This window comes from Oncorhynchus keta, chromosome 4 (assembly GCF_023373465.1).
Source record: "Oncorhynchus keta strain PuntledgeMale-10-30-2019 chromosome 4, Oket_V2, whole genome shotgun sequence".
Lineage (NCBI taxonomy): Eukaryota > Metazoa > Chordata > Actinopteri > Salmoniformes > Salmonidae > Oncorhynchus > Oncorhynchus keta.
In genome coordinates this window covers 43,791,361-43,811,001 of record NC_068424.1, presented here as the reverse complement: position 1 = coordinate 43,811,001, position 19,641 = coordinate 43,791,361, and the positions used below count along the sequence as shown (strand labels likewise).

Sequence of the window (19,641 nt, the reverse complement as noted above, 5' to 3'; positions counted from 1 at the left end):
AAGCTCTTAGAGACTCACAGCTGTCATTGTTGTCAAAGGTGACTCTAACATGCATTCACTTAGGGGTGTGAATACTTTATAATTTTCAATACGTTTGTCAAAATAAAACAAAAACGTGTTTTCACTTTGTCGTTACGGGATATTGTGTGTACACGGGTGAGAAGAAAATCAATTGAATCTGTTTTGAATTCAGGCTGTAACGCAACATGTGGAAAAAGTCGAGGGGTATGAATACTTTCAAAAGGCACTATTTACTGTTAACCAGGCGGACAGGCATCGAGGCATTCAGTTACTGTTCTATTGAAAGTTATAATGGGGAAAACGAGTGACCTAAGAGACTTTGAGTGTGGTATGATCGTCGGTGCCAGGCGTGCTGGATACAGTTTCTCAAAAACGGCATACCCTCCCTGGGTTTACCGAGAATGGTGTGACAAAGAAAAAACATCCAGTCGGCAGCAGTCCTGTGGCCGAAAACAGCTCGTTGATGAGAGAGGTCGAAGGAAAATGCCAAGAATCACGCAAGCTAACAGGCAGGCCACAGACAGACAAATAACGGTTCAGTACGGCATCTCGGGTCACACAACTCGTCGATTCTTCTCACGGATGGGCTATTGCAGGAGACGACAATTCTGTGTTCCACTCCTTTAAGCTAAAAACAAGAAGTGGCTCCAGCAGGCACACAATCATCAACACTGGCCAATGAGAAGAGGAAAAACATTGCCTGGTCCTACGAATCCCAGTTCCTGTTGTGTCACGCTGATGTCCGAGTCAGGATTTGGCATAAGCAGCATGAGATCATGGACCCATCTTGTCTGGTATCGATGGTACAAGCAGGTGATAGTGGTGTGGGGAATCCTTTCCCGAAACATGTTAGGTCCCTTGATACCAATTGAGCCATGAACATTTCCGACACCTTGCATGATCCATTCCTGGAAGAATTCCGGCTGTTCTGGTGGAAAAAGGGTGTCCAGCCCAGTACTAGATGGGTGTACCTAAAAAAATAGCCACTGTGTATAATCTCTAGGAACTCTACTTTTCAGGCGTAAAGTGAAATGTGTTCCTCATTGTGGGGTATTGTTTGTAGATTGATAAGGGAATAAACAATTAACCATTTTAGAATAAGGCTGTAACGTAACAATGTGGAAAAAGGTCAAGGGGTCTGAGTACTTTCCGAATATACAACCACTATACCCAACACACCCTACCACCCCTTCCCTCTACTTAGGTCCCAACAGAACTTACTCCAGGCAGTTGGCCTGGAAGGCAGGAACACCTTCTCAAACCCCCCTGTAGTTGTTCTGCACTAAAATCTGGCCAGCCAAACACTTCTGATGCTAAAAAAAAAAAAAAAAAATCCACAGAATTTATTAACTAGGCCATTATTACTCTGAGAAAAATACTCCTTGGTAAGAGTTTGACTGCTGCAGGAATCTTTGCATGGGGGTTTCCTGCCATCTCACTGGCTAGCCGCAGGGCTGTCCCTGGCCAAAAAGCAACAAGCAGTCGCTGCTAGGTGCCCCCCCCCCCCCCAAAAAAACTACTAGCTAACTATTAGCAACCTGCAGATAAATTGGTTCAAAAGTTGTTTCAAGTATGCTAACGTTACCATTATTCAGCTGGTTTTCAGAGAACCCCAAATGATCGACAGAGTAAGGTTAGCTAATGTTTAACAGTTGTCCCCACTAGGGCAATGCACATTTAATTAACTGTTCAAATAAAGATTTAATTGTTTGAAAAGTGAGTAAATAAAAAAATATTTGAACCCCTTGTTAAAATATTACGTGTACTGTTTACATTCCACAAATGCTTATTTAGATTCACTGGGATTGAACTGAATCCCATCTACTAAAATAAAAGTGAATCGTTCACATGAATCAGATAGAAAATATTTTGGGGGTAGAAGTGTGAAGCGGGGCATCCGTTTAACAGAAAAAATATATTCTACTGCCCAAGTATGCCTATACCTTTTATATTAAATTGATGGCTATGACCATCTTTGATGCACTATTGGCAGTAGGTACAAAGAAGAGTAACAGTTTTTATCTTAATGTTCTTAAAGAGAGCTGAAAGAAAAAGAAAAAAAATGGAATCCCATTTGTTATTTACTACACATTTAATGTACACATGTTCAAAAGGCAATACAAAAATAAAACAAATACATGAAAGAGATTTAATAAATACAAAGAAAACTCTCCATCCATGCTTATTCATCCTCCAAATCAAAGCTCAAGGCTAGGTTCAAAGTTGATACACTGGACCCTCACTCATACAAGGAATACTGTCAATAACAGTTAAGAAATTAAAACAAATATCATTCAATAATTGGTTGGTTGTACATAGATATATCATGTCAACTAAATTCAATCTTAGGCCATAACTTTTACTAATTTGGCCTAATTCCCAACTGACTTTCACCACAGCACGTGACTGGAGGGTTTCAGCATCTGTCCAATAAGAAACCCGAAGGTATTAGAAGTCAAAAGATATACTCTGGTTGTGCAAGTGCATTCTGATCCATCAGTGGACGGATGATTCGGTTTGAGACGGCCCGTCTTTACTGAACTATCTGGGGCATCTCGCTCCAGGCTTTGGCCTTCTTTTTGGCCAGGGCCATCCATGGCGGCTCATCCTGGGCTAGGGCTGTAGGTGCGGGGTGAGCCGGGGCTCTCTTCCCCTCCTTCTCAACCACGGCAGGCTTAGAAATCTCAAGAGAACACAACACTATGGACAACGAGCAGAGAACAACATCTTTAGTGACACAATCACTCTGTATTGTCCTAAAGACACTGCAGGTGTAATAAAAGTCCTTACAACCAACAAAATGTTATCAAAACGGACTGAAATATTTTTTAAGTCTTACGTCATTGAAGATTAGGCATTCTCAGATACAGAACATTTTCAACAGGAACATTTTATTTGCATGTTTCTTCCACATGGGGGCAGCAGTGTATCAATCAAACTCGGTCTTTTGTGAGAACAATGAAAACACTTTATAAGAAAGTGATGTGTGTGTGTGTGGTAGCAGAGTGGGATACTGAGGAGTCAAACCTTTTACAGGAGGTCCCGGAGGCTTGGCTTGGTCTTTGTTGACATGACTCGTCAATGTAGGAATGGAACCCTTTCTGTTAGTCTCCCCCTGGAAATAGATGGAATGAACTGCTTATTCATTCCAACATGTATAACAAAGTAAATGGCACTTACACAACTTCAGTCTCATACAAACTCTAGATATTGCATCAAAAGGTGGACCCTGTCGTGATAGCAGAACAAAAGCTAACAAGAGCTAAGGACTGGATGGATGGGTTGATTGACAAGTCAACGGTTTCTCTCTGAAACAGTGGGCTTATCGTTAAACAAAAGAACACAAAACAATATGCACCCATCCCTACCTTCTCGGCAGGGACCTTCTTCTCAGTAGTTTCCTCCAATGAGTTCTCTTTGAAGATTCTTTGCTTTTGTCTGGCCACTGAGATCCAGCTTGGTGATTCAGATCCCCCGCTAGATCCAACACTAGGCACTCGACCCACAGACAGATCTGAAACAGAAGAACACAGGAGAATGTCTTCAAATGGTGCGAAATAAGGTAGGAGTGGCCTGGTAATTTCATTTGGCATAATCTTTTTGTTTAGAGTGGAAATGTAAGAGGTACGAACCAATGAAAGACAAATGCCGAAAACCAATAGCATTCAAATACAGCCAATTTGTTGATAGAAATAGTCAGTGAAGAGGGCACAACAAAGCCTATTCCCCCTCAGGAGCCTAAAAAGATTTGGCATGGGTCCTCAGATCCTCAAAATGTTCTACATCTGCACCATCTGGTTGCATCACTGCCTGATATGGCAACTGCTCAGCCTCTGACCGAAAGGCACTACAAAGTGTAGTGCGTACGGCCCAGTACAACTATACCAAGCGGTGTCAGAGGAAGGCCTTAACAATTGTCAACGTCTCCAGCCACCCTAGTCAGACTGTTCTCTCGGCTACCGAACAGCAAGCGGTACCGGCGCGGCAAATCTAGGTTCAAGAGGCTTCTCAACATCTTCTACCCCCAAGCCATAAGACTCCTGAACACCTAATCAAATGGCTACCCAGACTATTTGCGCACCCCCCTCTCTTTTACACCACTGCTACTCTCTGTTGTTATCATCTATGCATAGTCACTTTAACTCGACCTATATGTACATATTACCTCAACTGACCGGTACCCCCCGTATATAGTCTTGCTATTGTTATTTTACTGCTGCTCTTTAATTACTTGCTACTTTTATTTCTTATCCATATTTTTTTTAACTGCATTGTTGGCCAGGGGCTCATAAGTAAGCATTTCAATGTAAGGACTACACCGGTTGTATTCGGCGCATGTGACTAATAACATTTGATTTAGAGGAATCTCTCCTTGGTGTTTATAAGTCTCTTTTTAGATATCTCAATAAGTCTGCTCTCAACAGTACTCATGGACCCGTTTCAGTGTGAATTGTTAGTCCAGCAGGAGTCCAAATCCCTAAAACATACATAGACTAAATGTTTTGTCATTTGAAGACTATTGAGCTCAACATTGTGAAATATATATATAAACAAGAGGTGGCATTGTGAGTGAAGGATAGGCCATATATATCACACGTCTGTAAACACTGACTGGTGTGATGGTGACTTAAGACGGTTTTAGTACCTGGTGTTCTCCTGGGCTTGACGATACCGTCCAGCTCGGAGGGCTTTCTGAGCAGGGCAGATTTGCTTTGTGGCTGTGGTTCAGTGAGCGAGGACCTCTGTGGTTCTATGGGAAGTGAGTGTGCTGGGGATGAGGGGGGAGTTTCACTCTCTGATCCTAAGCGCAACATACCCACAGAGGTCTTCCTCAGCCTAACACCAAACGGATTCTCAGGGGTCCCTTCCTCCTGGGCTGCAGGAACAGCAGGTGGAGTGTCTTTTGAAGAATGTGTGGGTGCTGTGGTGCTCTGTGTTCTGCTGGGACAAGCAGGGACTTCGGCCACCACAGGGCTAAGTGGCTCCACTCTACTTGGGGGATCTGTTTTTGCTGTAACCCCCGCTTCCACAGCACCAGGCACAGTGACAGAGGGGGAGGTAGCAGGGGAGGGAGATGTAGAAGGGGAGGTTGGCTCGTTGGTGTCCAACCTTTGCCAGGTGGGGGAAATTGTGAACCTTGGTCTACTCTGTTCAGAGCCACAAGATGGCTTCCCATGATCCTCTGTGGCAGTTGGTCCACTACAGGGCTCCTGGGGGCTCTGCTCTGGGCCAGAAGCTGCACTGGGACTGGTTATACTGTACTGGTCAGTCGTTACTCTGGGCTCTTCCTGGTCCTGTGTGGCATGTGTAGGGGACTCAGGCTGGTCTGGGGAATCTGGAGGAGGTGTACTGCTATTTGGCAGCTGGGAGACACAGACTGGTTCCCTAACTGTTTGGTCAGGCAGCTCAGTGGGGCACTCAGGGCTCTCACAAGCTCTCTCAGTGTCTGTGTCATTGTCTGGAACCTGCTGTGCATCATCCTCCACAGAGGTTGGCGTTACATCCTCTGGCTCCAATAAGGCTGTTTGCACTGGCACCTCTGAGATTGGCTCTGTTTTTTCCACCTCCCTCCACACATCTTTCTTTTTTTCCTCTGCCTCTTCTTGGACGACCTCCTCTGCTTCCTCTATTACCGCTTTTTCCTCTAACCCTGCTGCCTCCTCCCCATCTTCTTTTTCCTCTAACCCTGCTGCCTCCTCCCCATCTTCTTTTTCCTCTAACCCTGCTGCCTCCTTCCCATCTTCTTTTTCCTCTTTTTCCATATAAACTGAAGGAATGTCTTGATCTTCTTTTGTTAAGTATTCAGGGTTGATTTCATCTTGATCCTCCTCTTCCTCCTTTGGTTTGAAATGTTCTACCACATACTCTTCCTCAGGCACATAAGGCTCACCCTCCTCCTCTTGGGACTCTGCTGGGCAGTCAGGTCCATCACTGGGGAGACAGGCTCCTTCCTGTTGGGTTGGATCTGAAGGAAGGGACAGAGGCTCAGGTTCATCAGCCAGCTCATCCATCCAGCTCTCAGGGTCTAAACCCTTCACATTCACCTCCTCGAGGGGCTCAGCCTCCAGCCCCAGGACAGACGCCAGGGGACACTTGAGGGAGCGCAGCACCTCCTGGAGTAGAGAGCCACCCTCCTCAGCCACCTCACACCCATTATGGGCCAGGAGGAAGTCATCGTAGTCTCTAGTAGGGGGCTCCAGAGAGTCCAGGGAGCCAGGCAGGGGTGCAGTCTGGGTCAGAGCCTTAGCCTGGCCTGAGAGACATTCCTCAGAATCAGACTCTTTCTGTATGGAAGGGGATGAGGAAGAGACATCCAGAGACACTTCTGGTTGGTCCCCCTGCTCATCCTCCTCCTTATCTGGGGCTGACCGCTCGGCCTGCTGGGATACCACGGCCCCATCGGTCTGCTCCTTCTCGGCAGCAACAGCCTGCTCACATTTCACATCTAGAACACACAACTACGTCTGAGCAGAGCCACTATAGCATTAATATGACAACCATGCTTACTCAATACCATGAAACATAATCTTTCCGATATTGCATGAATATTTTGTGCAATGCTACTGTAATAAGGAGAATGTATATTACCTTCCTCCTGGTCCTCCTCCACAGATTCTGGAATGACAACACTGAGTCTTTCCTCTTGGAATGACTGTCCCTCAGCCCTGCCATCAACCCTCTGAGCAACAGAAATATGGCAGATATGAGTCATAATGTAATCTTAATGATACAGTTCATTTAAAGACAAATGATCTGTCAAGCTTCAGTCATATCGGACACATGTTTTACAAAGATCTGGTAGACTCATGAGCCATGCAAGTTGACGGCAGGCTAGCGCGTTGTGGTTGGGCTAGATGGGCTGGACACTTGGCTTATGGGATGGATTTTGATGGGGTTCTGCTCTGGTGATCAAAGGGGACTTGGGCTGGGTATGGAATAGAAGGGGGTGGGTTTGGTGTGTGTTGGCCAGGGGAGTCAGGGAGAGGGGTTGGTTGTGCTAGAAGGGGATGGGTATGTACGGTTGATGTCTGAAGTTTACATACACTTAGGTTGGAGTGAGCATACTTCATAAGTTGTGACAAAATGGCTTAAGGACAACAAAGTCAAGGTATTGGAGTGGCCATCACAAAGCCCTGACCTCAATCTTACAGAAAATTTGTGTGCAGAACCGAAAAAGTTTGTGTGAGCAAGGAGGCCTACAAATCTGACTCCATTACACCAGCTCTGCCAGGAGGAAAGGGACAAAATTCACCCAACTTATTGTGGGAAGCTTGTGGAAGGCTACCTGAAACATTTGACCCAAGTTTAAATTGTTTAAAGGCAATGTCACCAAATACTAATTGAATGCATGTAAAACTTCTGAACCACTGGGAATGTGATGAAATAAATAAAAGCTAAAATAAATAATTCTCTAGTATTATTCTGACATTTCACATTCTTTAAATAGTGGTAATCCTAACTGACCTAAAACAGGGAACTCTTACTAGGATTAAATGTCAGGAATTGTGAAAAACTGAGTTTAAATGTATTTGGCTAAGGTGCATGTAAACTTCTGCCTTCAACTGTACATCTTACAGTGGTGGGTTTCCTCATCTTGGAGCAGGCCTTGTGTCGGACGGCCAGGCGGTGGCGAGCGGCGGTGTTGTCCAGGCAGCCCATGGGACTGGCAGGCTGGCTGAAGTCTACAGGCAGGGGGATCAGGGGACTGACTGATCTTGAGCCCGCCTCACAGGACATCTACACATGAGGGGGGAGAGAGAGAGGCCATTTTAACACAGTAAATAATATAATGATTACAACCTCTTACAATCTCAATGGTCATCAGACATCTGTCCACATGTCACATTACTCTCTGCTGAAGCCAGATACCAGCTAAACAGATTCAAGAATGCTGAATTGTGGATCAAATATAGTTTCTCCTGACACAGATAAACCATATCCTAAGATATGGGGGTGAGTTTCCTACTCAAGACAAAAGGAAAAGCTATAAGAAAATGGAGAAGAGAGAGGACTGACTGTTCAGCTGGATAAACAATGTCAGGGACGCCATTATAAAGACCTTCTAGCAGCGTTGAGCGTCAGTAAAAATGTCCCAGGCAGACCAATGTCCTGGCATTTTTCTGCCTGGCTCCCACTGACATTAGCTGAACAAATACAGGCCTCCACTCTCAGTGCTCTGGAATGTAGGTGGGTTTCCTCTACCGTTTGACAGCAATTCCACCTCAAATGATCCACCTCGGACTTAACAGCTTGCTTTCATACTAGAAATGGATTCTTATGATAAATAGCTATTTGTCATATACAATACAGATTTTACACAAACATGGACATTTTAGCAAATAGGATTGCTGCCATTATGGGTATCAAAATGTATTTGCCCTGTGTAACCAGAGACAGGTTGTCATAAGTGAAACTACCTCCGTTTGTATTGTATCCAGCAGAGTGGATTTTTTACATTTATTTATATTAATATTATATACACACACAAATTTACTGAATATATACAGTAAATTAATGTATTGCGTTTGTTCTAATGCCAGGGCTCGTCTTGGCAGGGCCTCCTGACTGAGTGGTGTAATATCCCCATTTGCAGAAGACTGCCAGAGAAAACCAATGGAATGCATTCAGACCAAACGGGAGGACCCCCACCCACCTTCCTCTGAGTCAAACAATACATCCTGCAGAAACAGACCAGCAGAATGAAATGCAACTTTATTACTGTCAGGTCATCATCTTCAGCTTAAGATTTGTGGTGGGATTCTCAGTGGTGCTTGCAGCTGGGAGACAAAGCAAGTGTACTGCCACCCCTTCCCATTTCAAAAGAGGTCAAACCAAAAGCACGCTGCCATTTATGGCTCGAAAAACAATCTCTAGCTTGTTACAGCTCCGGGCCCAGCTGAAGGCATGACAAGCGAGGCAAAACACAAGCGCGTGACAACTATTTGGAATTTTGAGAATAAACAAGTGCATCTGTGTATGTGCCTGCGTTATGTTTGTCATTCAGGACGAACAGTCAGAAACTACTGAAAAGTCACACATGGTACACCAGTTCCTATGGGAACCCCCCCCCCATATCTTCCTGTCATCCCACGAGGCAGCAGTTGGAATGCTGAGTGGAGTGATTTACTCTCTGCAGGTTTTCCATTTTATTCTGACCCTTTTTTAAACTCCTGGCTAAGTGGAAAAGATAGCTCAAGAGAAAGAAAAAAAAACCGGTATACTATCATATATACAAAAACAATAGAAGCTACTATTGAACGTGCTATCAGAGGGCTGTGTGAGCCTTTTTAAGTCAATCAAATGCCAATTGTGGTTCCTTTTTTAGGACATTCCTTTCACAACTTCAGACGATTATTTGGAGTCCCTTGGCAGATTCCTTTCAATCAAATCCAATTGAGAAAAGCTTAAAAGATTCAATCAGCATTCATAGAAACTAGCCAAGTCTCTATTCATTCCACTGGTCCCATTATGTCGAGTGTGAGCGTGCCAGCTGCGATAATAACACCAACATACGTGCTGAGGCAGATACACTTCACACAGCATTATTCCACTGACTGTCTTGTTTACGTTAACGCATGAATAACTTGCAGTAATTACATTTGATCATGAGACTTTTGCCAAATCATTCAGACAGAGAGGCAGAAAAGAGAAATATCTAAGTATCCTAAATTCTGATGTGTATAACAAACCACTGTGTACATGTATGGTGTAAATATGGCCAACAACGCATGTAGTTGCTCTGAGCCTCAGTTGCATATGGTACACATATATATCATTGACGTATGAAGCTCAACAATGCTTCCATCCTGACTCACTCCTACTGCTTAACACTGCATCTGACACAGAAGCTTTCATTTCATGAAGAGTACAAGCTTCGTCGGAAGACACACAGCTTTATACATCATCAAGGCAGATGTACTCCAAGACGTCAACACGTGTAATACATCTGGGGAACATTTATCCTTAAAATCAAATGACAATACAACCCAGTCATCTTGATCCATTTCTTCCACATAATACGAAAGAAGCATCCCTCTCTGCCTCTTTGGGCTAATGGTGCATTCGGATTGGTCACGATGGTCAAATGACAAGGAGGATCATTCAATGTGTCCACTGAATAGGAAGCACATGACTAGATTAACAAAATAGCATGGAAAGCGGGATATTACCTGGTCTTCGTCGCTGTCTGTTCCCTCCAGACTCAGGGAGCTGTTCCTCTGTACCAGTTTGGGAGGAGAGAGAGACAGGATGAGTGACGGCGCAGTTATAAAAGGGTGATAGACAGCAATAGATCTGTAGACATAAGCACGAGACATCCTCACGGTAGCTTTCATGAAACATGAATGTGTGGTATGTGCAGGTATTGGATGTGACAGGTATCATGCGACTGCAGTCACATATTATAATTGTGTGGCATGTACTAGGTACTGAAGACCAGAACTAGCTATGTAGCTAATCTGGTCCAATGATTGCAAACATGAAGTTGACCCCATGAACACGATGCCAGTCCTCACTGCATAATGATGCGTACCCTGTGGGACACCCCAGCTAGGACGGCGTGCAGGGTGGAGTACTCTGGTGGGCTGCAGGGAAGGCCATCATCCTCAGACAGAGTCCCTGCGTCATCCCCCTTCACACACAGAGACGGAGGAGAGCCTAGCCGGATGGCCTGTTTCAGCTGGAGCTGCAGGACAACACACTTATCAACCTTGATTTTGCAATGTATTAATGTAAAACTTCTACAAATATGACTCGTGTGCAGCAATAGAGTACTAAAGATTGGTTTTTCGCTTTCAGATCACATGTTCTGAGAGCATGCTACCCTACCTAGTGGTTAAGAACTCGTCAAAGTAGAATGATAAGTGAAAGTGAGTAAAGCAACAAATCGGTCCATTCTAGCTGAAAAACAGACTTTGCGTGGTGAAAGAAAGCAGTATCACAGATAGTGTCCATTCAGTGTGTGTATCTGAATGAGCTCAGCTGCTCTCAAGGACAGTCTCAAGTCTGTCTCCTTCCAACAAAAGGTATTAGAAACCCTATCCTTCTCCAAATGGACTTATTATAGACTGAACACCACCAGCCAAACATCTGTTATCTCCTCCATTTTAGCATGTTGTTGTGCCTAGTCAACACTGTTGTGCATCAGACCGCTGTATGTATTAGCCTGCGCGTACACGCCGGCCCGTTGTGGCAGTCTGCCAAGAACACTCCAGGTAGTAAGACCTAAGGATGAGCCTTAGCTAGCTAGCGCCCAGTCTACCCGGCTTATGACCAGACTGGCTAATTTTATACCCAGGTTCTACAGACAGAGTGCCAAAGCTAATACCGATTTAAGAGAGCTGAATGTCAGATACTAACACGAGCCACAGAGACACATGGTTTTCACTTGTTGTGGGTGTATGATATTGGACTATAGGTACAAAATCCAGAATTACAGCCAGTCCAAGTATGGAACACAGGCTTAACTACCCACCTGTAGAGACTTGACTTTACCATGGATGTTGTCCTGAAAGGCTCCAAGATCCTCGTTTACCTCTGACAGGGGCAAATCGGAGACAAAGACACTGTCATGTGACAGAGCCTTATTTCCCATGTAGATTTTTGACCTTGCAAAAAAAAAAAAAAAAAAAAAAAAAAAAAAGACAGAACAAGAGATTTCATGTTAAAATGACAAATCAATTAATTTGGGGCCTCATTCACAAACACTTCCACAAAACATGCAGCACCTGTTCACGCACAAGTTGGCATATATAAAAGAAATGTACTTGATGTGAGAACATGCTTAACTTCCTACACACCTTAGACCATATATGCACACAATTTCTGACGGTTGAAGCACTGCCTTGCCAGCAGGCAAGAAGTATTTTGTGCAAATGGGGGAAATTACATGCTTATTCATAAAATCCAAAAGACATGATGCAGTTATTTGCCGTTGGTGAGAAGAGCAAAACAATCTATTTGATCTTTGCAATAAAACATTTTTTTTCCCCTGATTATCTTTTTCCATGATCAATGCAGAATAAGTTCCTCACATTTCTGACTGAAATGGTTTCATACTCCCGAAGTAGCTAATACAACAAATGAAGATCCAATTTAAAATGAGAGTTGGGATGAATTGTAACTACTTCACAGTAGTAAATAGATAAGCTATTTCGGTTATGTTGGCTACAATAGAACGTAAAATAAAAAAAATAATAGTTGCCTACGGTAAGAACAGACAGTTCACCATGCAATTTAAAATGCCTCGAGTAGGCCTAGATAATGTTGCAGTGCCGCAGGCAGTGCCGCATAGTTAGGTTGGGGGAAACAGTCAATGCAAAACATTGTTAAATAAAATGTTCAGCAAACAAATTTGCCATTTTTTTCCCCCCCCTTCAGAAATAGTCACAGACCTTTGCTGAATACTACAGCGATAGTATTCTGGCAACACACCTTAAATGCTATGGCCCATTTCCAAAAGTTTCAACTCACAAATAAGGCCGTTATTGTCACCATAGAAAAAGATCACATGAGCGTTTTCCAGGTGGCACTATAATGCTTGTTCACAATGCACAATGTTTACGACAGGTCTGATTTATAACAGGAAACACACGGATGTATGGCGTGATCAATATTTTTTTACGTATGCAGTCTTTTCAGAAATGGCACACAGACATTTAGTGTGAAACTTAGAGGTTATAAATGAGGCCCAGAGCTCTCCCCTAAGTAGCAGTCAGGCAGTGGCTGGGTCATCCATCCAATCATGTAGGAATAAATCTAATAACATTTGTAGAAAAACCTAAAGGAGCAGTAATGACAAGTCACTAGCTCTGGTAATGTCCCAAATGGAACCCTACTACCAATATGGTGCACTACTTTTGAAACGGAACACCATGGATCCTGATAAAAAGTAGTGCACTGAATGGGGAGCCATTTAGGACTCGATCCATGTCTCTGGGGAAGTTGTCTGCAGCAGGTAGCCTATGAGGCTGCATGTTTAATGAAGTAAAATTCGCTAAACTCTAAAATTAGCAGACAAGACTTGATTTATTATTCAGGTGACTAAGTGGTAGGCAGAACTTTAATTCCCAGCGGCCCACTCCATTAGGACAAATATGTGCCTTTAATGTTGTAAACATACAGAGGAGAAATTCAGTGACACATTTGTTCTTTGTTAAGGATGAAATTGCTTGTATTTTCTCATTTAACTGTAAGATGTAAATATTGTGTTTATTGTTCCTGAAGGCTGTTGCCATAGTGATGACCAAAATATACCCGTGAGAAAAATATAAATCTTACCCAGAGCCCTCGTCTTTCTCAGACCGGATGAGGAATGCTGGTTCAGGGGCATTGACATTGTCACTGGACTGGCTAGACTTCAACCCATTGTCCCCGGCAGGAGTTGCAGCCTCTTTTCTCTTCTTCTTAGCAAAAAAGTTCTTGAAGGTCTGGAACTTGGACTTCTTCTTGCCTACAATGAAGATAGATATCATGGTTAAACATCTCCAGTTTACAATGGGAGCTATTCCCTAACCGTTTGTCTTTTCACTAGCAAACAAATAAGACTACCTAATGAAAGCTTTTAAACGAGCATCTACTCCCTCATGTGAGCTCAAGTAAAGTGAGAGTAATTTACCATGTGTTGGTCAAAAACCAACGTACCTTTGCATTACCAAGTGAGAGGGGTAGTAAAACACTTCAACAGTTCCATTTAACATTTAGCACCCGTTTAAAATCTCAACACCTCTTTAACTAAAAACTGTCCCTAACCCCAAATCTTGAGAATAATACAAGGCAGAGATCTTAACTGTTTGTTGAGGTGCAAAATCATAATACAGCAGACACTATTTTAGATACAATATGACATTACGCCAAAATAGCAGAAGGTGAAACGGTGCAGCAGAAAGGCCAATTATCAAAGAGAAGGTCAAGTTATTTGGATCCATACAAATTAGCCAATATTTGAGAGGGGATGACTACAACATGAACAATCCTAGGATGGAGACCTTTAGCAGCTAGGAATACAATTGTCTGATTAAAGAGCAAGCACTGCCTTGAAGAAGTGAAGGTTGGTAGTAGTGACTATATTTATATATAAAGCCACACAATCCTGTTGCTCACATGCTCTGGAAAACACTTGAGATCCAATTACAGACAAGGCCTTGAGCTGGCATCATCACACACACTTTGAATTGGGCCATTCAGTATGGCTGAAGTCAACAAATCAAGGGAAAACGCAAGTCCAGTAGGAGAGGGATTTATTACTACAGATGTATGAATGTATATACTGTAGTAGCTGAACATGTAAGCTGAGACCAATATATTTTGTGCAGAGTTTTTTTTTTGACCAACAGGACAAATTTGGGCTAAGATGGGAAGATGGGACACAAACAGTCAGACACAAGAAACTCTCCCACTAAATATTCTCATTGATCTAGTGAGCACTGCCGTACCTAACAACGAATTACTCTCCTTGAGTTGATGTTAATTCTATTACAAACTGTAACCCTTTGGAAGAGGCATGGCCAAGACCCCTCTAATTCCACAGACATATTACACACGGGGCTTCTATCTTGACTGCAGCTTAACCCCCACCCCCTGACTCTCAGGGTACACCACATTATCCCCTGGCACGCCGCCTGGCCGGCACACCTTCAGCCATTGACAAATTATTTACTTTAATGGACTTTGCCCTCCGCTTTAGAAGTTCAATCCAATAGAGGAGATTGTCAGTGTGACCTATTGCTGAAGGGAAGGGCTAATCCACATCCCGGCTAGCCCTCCAGAGACGGGGCCGAGCCTGACCTTGCAGTCCCTGACTTCCTCGTTCCCAGAGCACACACATCACAGTAGGGTTGGCGAATGGACATTTTTACAATGTTCTTTAGGGGTGGTGAGATGCATTATATTTTACTTAATTTCCTGCCAATACAACTGTAATAATGTCGCTTTCTTAAGCTTGGCCTGATCCTCCCTGAAGGCCAATGCTTTGAGAGAGCTAACAGCACACAGGTCTAGAAGAAACACGAAAACCTTTGCATGGATCATGTGGAGGGATTCTCACAATGATAATTGTATCACTTACAATGAAGAACCCCAAGGCTTCTCAGACATGGATCTATGCCTCTGAGGATATATGTAAACTGTGTGGACAAGGAGTCATTTTGCCATTCCCTTCCTACAGACTAGATACTGTAAGTCTGATCAGATAGGAAACTGTCTGGTAGTGCCATTTACCAATGACAAGATAATAGTGAAGATCCCCTTTAAAAAAGGGCTATCAAAGCCAGTTAGTGTGGGTTTACCTGTGCACTCTGTGGGGTCTGCAGGATCCTGGTTGGTCATCACATCTGATGGTCCAGAGGCCATGATGCTGCAGTCACTGCTGTGAGGGAGAAACAGGCATTTACTATGGAGACAGAGGGAAAGACTTAACTATATTACAGAGGGAAGCCTTCCAGGGATTTGGGATACTAATAAATAAGACCATTGTCTATATGGACTGACTACAATAACACAGATTCAAATCAGGCACTGCATTTTATTCATCCCCATTTACTGTAACTCAGCTGTGTGAATCTCCTGCGATGGTAACAACCATTTTCATAACCCTGCTCTCTATTTGAGAAGAGATCAGGGAGGGGCAACCAGTCTCTCTCTACCACAACGCCCTACACGTCACCGCCCTGCCGTGGCACAGGAAGAGGCTGAGATAAGCAGCCTGTGCCTGGCTGGGGCAGATTACTGGAGGGGCCTGTCTGGAGGCTGGAGATCGCTCTGGTCTGGAGCACCCAGCAGGATAGCCTCAGACGCACCACAAGGAAGTCAGAGGGTCAGTGACAGCCAGTCCCAGCCCCTGGCCCCACAGAATGACTAAACAGGATGTTGAGGCAATTTGGAATTTGACCACACGTGCAAACCTAGTTACTCCATTAATAAAGATGATTCAAATGCAATTACCTCCTCGGCATGTATGATTTCCTGCCAATTGTATTAAGGGCATGATGAGGGGTTAGAGCTTATGAGAATGGCTATGCTTTGTGCAAGTCAATATCCCTGGTTCGGGGGCAGTCTTAATAAAGGTCTTCAAATGCAATTACTTAGGAGTAACTTGTTAATTTCCACATGAACTTAAGTCTGAATGCGATTATTATAAAAACAAGGAATATCAACAGAGAGTGAACGAAAGGGAGAGAAGTTACAATACTAACACTTTCAATCACACTCAGCCGCATAGTACAAATACCCGAGGAGGTCTGAGAATAAATGGGTGGTTGACGTGCCACTGCTTTTTTTTTTCACTTCAATGTGCCAAAAACATGAATAACTTACTTTAATTTGTGAAAACGCAATTTTATGGTTATGAAGACACTGCGTTGTTTGGATCATCTAGACCATTAATAACATTTTTACAATGTTCTTTAACTAAATGTGACGCGTTTGTGTGTGATGAAATTCAAATATATAGAAAAATAAGAGAAACCCTTCTCTCCCAATATGTAGCATGTTAACACAGATGTCTATTCATGAGAATATTTCCCAAGTCCATCCATACTCAATTTTCTCTGAACAAATGTAGTTGATTATAAAAACCTTTATGTATTTATTTCCACTGGTGTGGCGCAATATTGTGATATTAAAACGAGCCATTATCTGGAAGCCATTGCGGTTGAAGGATCCTTGCCCAAACAGGAAGTGCAGAAGACATGACTGGAGCACATGGCATGATCTGAGGGTGAGTTTTTGATTATGAATGTATCAATATATAGGCCTTTTTCATCCTCCCACATTAGTGTCCGTTTTATTTTCATTTGGTGCAACACCTTTTACATGAAAATGCTTGAAATTATTTCTGTATGACATAATGTGAACATATTTTAGTGGGTACAGTAGTGGAATGCTAGCTAAACTCCAAGGCCCCAGATTGCCCAAACTGCATGAAACATCCTTTGGTGTGATGTTATTTCCGCTGGTGTGACACAAAAATGACACGGTCCAAAAAAATATGAACCCAGTATGGAACAATTTCAAAGATTTTACTGAGTTACAGTTCATAAGGAAATCAGACAATTGAAATAAATTAATTAGGCCCTAATCTATGGCTTTCACATGACTGGGAATACAGATATGCATCTGTTGGTCACAGATACCTTAAGAAAAAAAGGTAGGGGAATGGATCAGAAAACCAGTCAGTATCTGGCATGACCACCATTAGCCTCACACAGTGCAAAAAATAAATAAAATACTCACTAAAACTCAACATAATCTTGTAATAATGTGGAAATTGAGCAAATTGAGATGACTAAACTCCTTGGAGTAACCCTAGATTGTAAACTGTCATGGTCAAAACATGTTGATACAACAGTATTATTATTTTTAAACATAATTAAAAAAAGGTTAACTAGTCAAGTCGGTTTAGAACAAATTCGTATTTACAATGGATGGCCTACCCCGGCCAAACCCAGACACTGGGCCAATTGTGTGCCACCCAATCACGGCCAGATGTGATACAGCCTGGATTCAAACCAGGGACTGTCTAGTGACACCTCTTGCACTGAGATGCAGTGCCTTAGACCGCTGTGCCACTCGGGAGCCCAGTAGCTAAGATGGGGAGCAGTACGTCCATAATAAAGCACTACTTTGCCTTAATACCATCAACACCTTGACTACTGTCGCACCTTAACTACTGTTCAGGTGTGTGGTCAGGTGCCACAAAAAAAGGACTTAGGAAAATTGCAATTGGCTCAGAACAGGGCAGCACAGCCAGCCCTTTGATGTAAACAGAGAGCTAGTATTAATAATATGCATGTCAATCCATCCTGGCTCAAAGTGGAGGAGAGATTAACTTCATCACTACTATGAGAGGTATTGACATGAATGCACCAAGCTGTCTGTTTGAACTACTGGCACAAAGATTGAACAACCATGCATACCCTACAAGACATGTCACAAGAGGTCTCTTCACAGTCCAAGTCCAGAACAGACTATGGGAGGCACACAGTACTACATAGAGCCATAACTACATGGAACTCTATTTCTCATCAAGTAACTGATGCAAGCAGTGAACTTAGATTTTAAAAACAGTCCCTACTGTTTTTTATTTTTCTGTTAAGCAACAAACATAGGCACATGCACACACAGATTTAGTACTGTAGATGTGTGGTAGTGGTAGAATAGGGGCCTAAAGGGCACACAGTGTGTTGTGACATCTGAATGTATTGTAAATGTAAAAATTTTAAAAAGTTGTATAAACTGCCTTAATTTGCTGGACCCGAGGAAGAGTAATGGGGATCCATAATAAATACATCTCCTTCACATAGAGTTGAGCAGGCTGCTAATTGTGGCCTGTGGAATGTTGTCCCACTTCTCTTCAATGGCGGTGCGAAGTTGATGGATATTGGCGGGAACTGGAACACGCTGCTGTACCCGTAGAGCCAGAGCATCCCAAACATGCTCAATGGGTGACATGTCTGCTGAGTATGGAAGAACTGGGACATTCAGTTTCCAAGAATTGTGTACAGTGAATTATCATGCTGAAACGTGAGGTGATGGTGGGAGATGAAATGGGCCTCAGGATCATCACGGTATCTCTGTGCATTCAAATTGCCATCGTTAGGTTCCCCAGTTTCTGTGTTGTGGTTTTGTATGTATGAGTTTCAGGAAATGACTTCCTGGATTCCAAAGCAGCTGATTGGTCAGCCCATCACTAATTGGAGCTCTGACCCCCACCCTCTTGTCAGGGGATACAGCTGTCCTCAATTACCAACTCCTTCTGCAGCTTGAAAAGACAGTGTTTATTAGGGGTGCTAAGTAAAGTAACCAGTGGGTAAGCAGGTAAGGTAGGAGAGGGGGAACTTTCTTTGCTTCTGTCCAGCGCCTTTTCCTTCACAAGGTGGAAGAATAAATTCCCTGTAAATGGTACATATTCTCTGCCTCGGTCATCCTTACCCGCACACCTTTTTTCACTCCACAGAGAGTTGTAGCAGGGTGTTGCGTTCCCTCCAAGAGGCATACGTAACAGCCATCAATAAAATGCATGTGTTGTCAGTAGCCTATGCCTACCCATACCATAACCCCGCCACCATGGGGCACTTCGTTCACAACATTGACAAACCGCTCACCCACACGATGCCATACACGTGGTCTGTGGCTGTGAGGCCGGTGGGAGGTACTGTCCAATTCTCTAAAACGACGCTGAAGGTGACTTATGGAAGATAAATTACCATTCCTTTCTCTGGCAACAGCTCTGGTGGACATTCCTGCAGTCAGCTTGCCAATTGCACACTCAACTTGAGACATTGTGGCAAAAAAAAAAGCATATTTTAGGGTGGCCTTTTGCCCCCAGCACAAGGTGCACCTGTGTAATTACCATGCTGTTTAAAATCAGCTTTTTAATATGCCACACCTGTCAGGTGGGCAGATTATTTTGGCAAAGGAGAAAACGCTCACTAACGGGGATGCAAACAAATTTGTGCATAAAATTGGAGAGAAGCTTTGTACATATGGAAAGTTTCTGGGATCTTTAATTTCAGTTCATGCAACATGGGCCCAACATTTTACATGTTGCGTTAATATTTTTGTTCAGTACAAATCAAGATCCTGGGTACATTGTTAGATAACAGGCAAAAAGAAAACAAGTCT

General features: G+C 43.2%; 1 protein-coding gene across 6 annotated transcripts in view; it reads right to left on the bottom strand.

The window, feature by feature from the left end:
* Positions 1–2,089: 2,089 nt before the first annotated feature.
* Positions 2,090–19,641, bottom strand: part of LOC118375130 (CRACD-like protein) — a 33,798-nt gene continuing 16,246 nt past the window's right edge. For 5 of the 6 annotated variants that reach the window (XM_052507064.1, XM_035761638.2, XM_052507060.1 and 2 more), the window contains 11 exons: positions 15,306–15,385; positions 13,300–13,471; positions 11,495–11,627; positions 10,553–10,705; positions 10,191–10,238; positions 7,597–7,758; positions 6,610–6,700; positions 4,667–6,466; positions 3,390–3,535; positions 3,049–3,136; positions 2,090–2,721 (listed from right to left, as the gene is read on the bottom strand). In XM_052507064.1, the coding sequence (XP_052363024.1) occupies positions 2,555–2,721; positions 3,049–3,136; positions 3,390–3,535; positions 4,667–6,466; positions 6,610–6,700; positions 7,597–7,758; positions 10,191–10,238; positions 10,553–10,705; positions 11,495–11,627; positions 13,300–13,471; positions 15,306–15,369 (3,024 nt within the window). In that variant the 5' untranslated portion in view covers positions 15,370–15,385 and the 3' untranslated portion in view covers positions 2,090–2,554. The remainder of the gene's footprint in view (positions 2,722–3,048; positions 3,137–3,389; positions 3,536–4,666; positions 6,467–6,609; positions 6,701–7,596; positions 7,759–10,190; positions 10,239–10,552; positions 10,706–11,494; positions 11,628–13,299; positions 13,472–15,305; positions 15,386–19,641) is intronic. The other variant, XM_052507068.1, reaches the window with a different exon arrangement.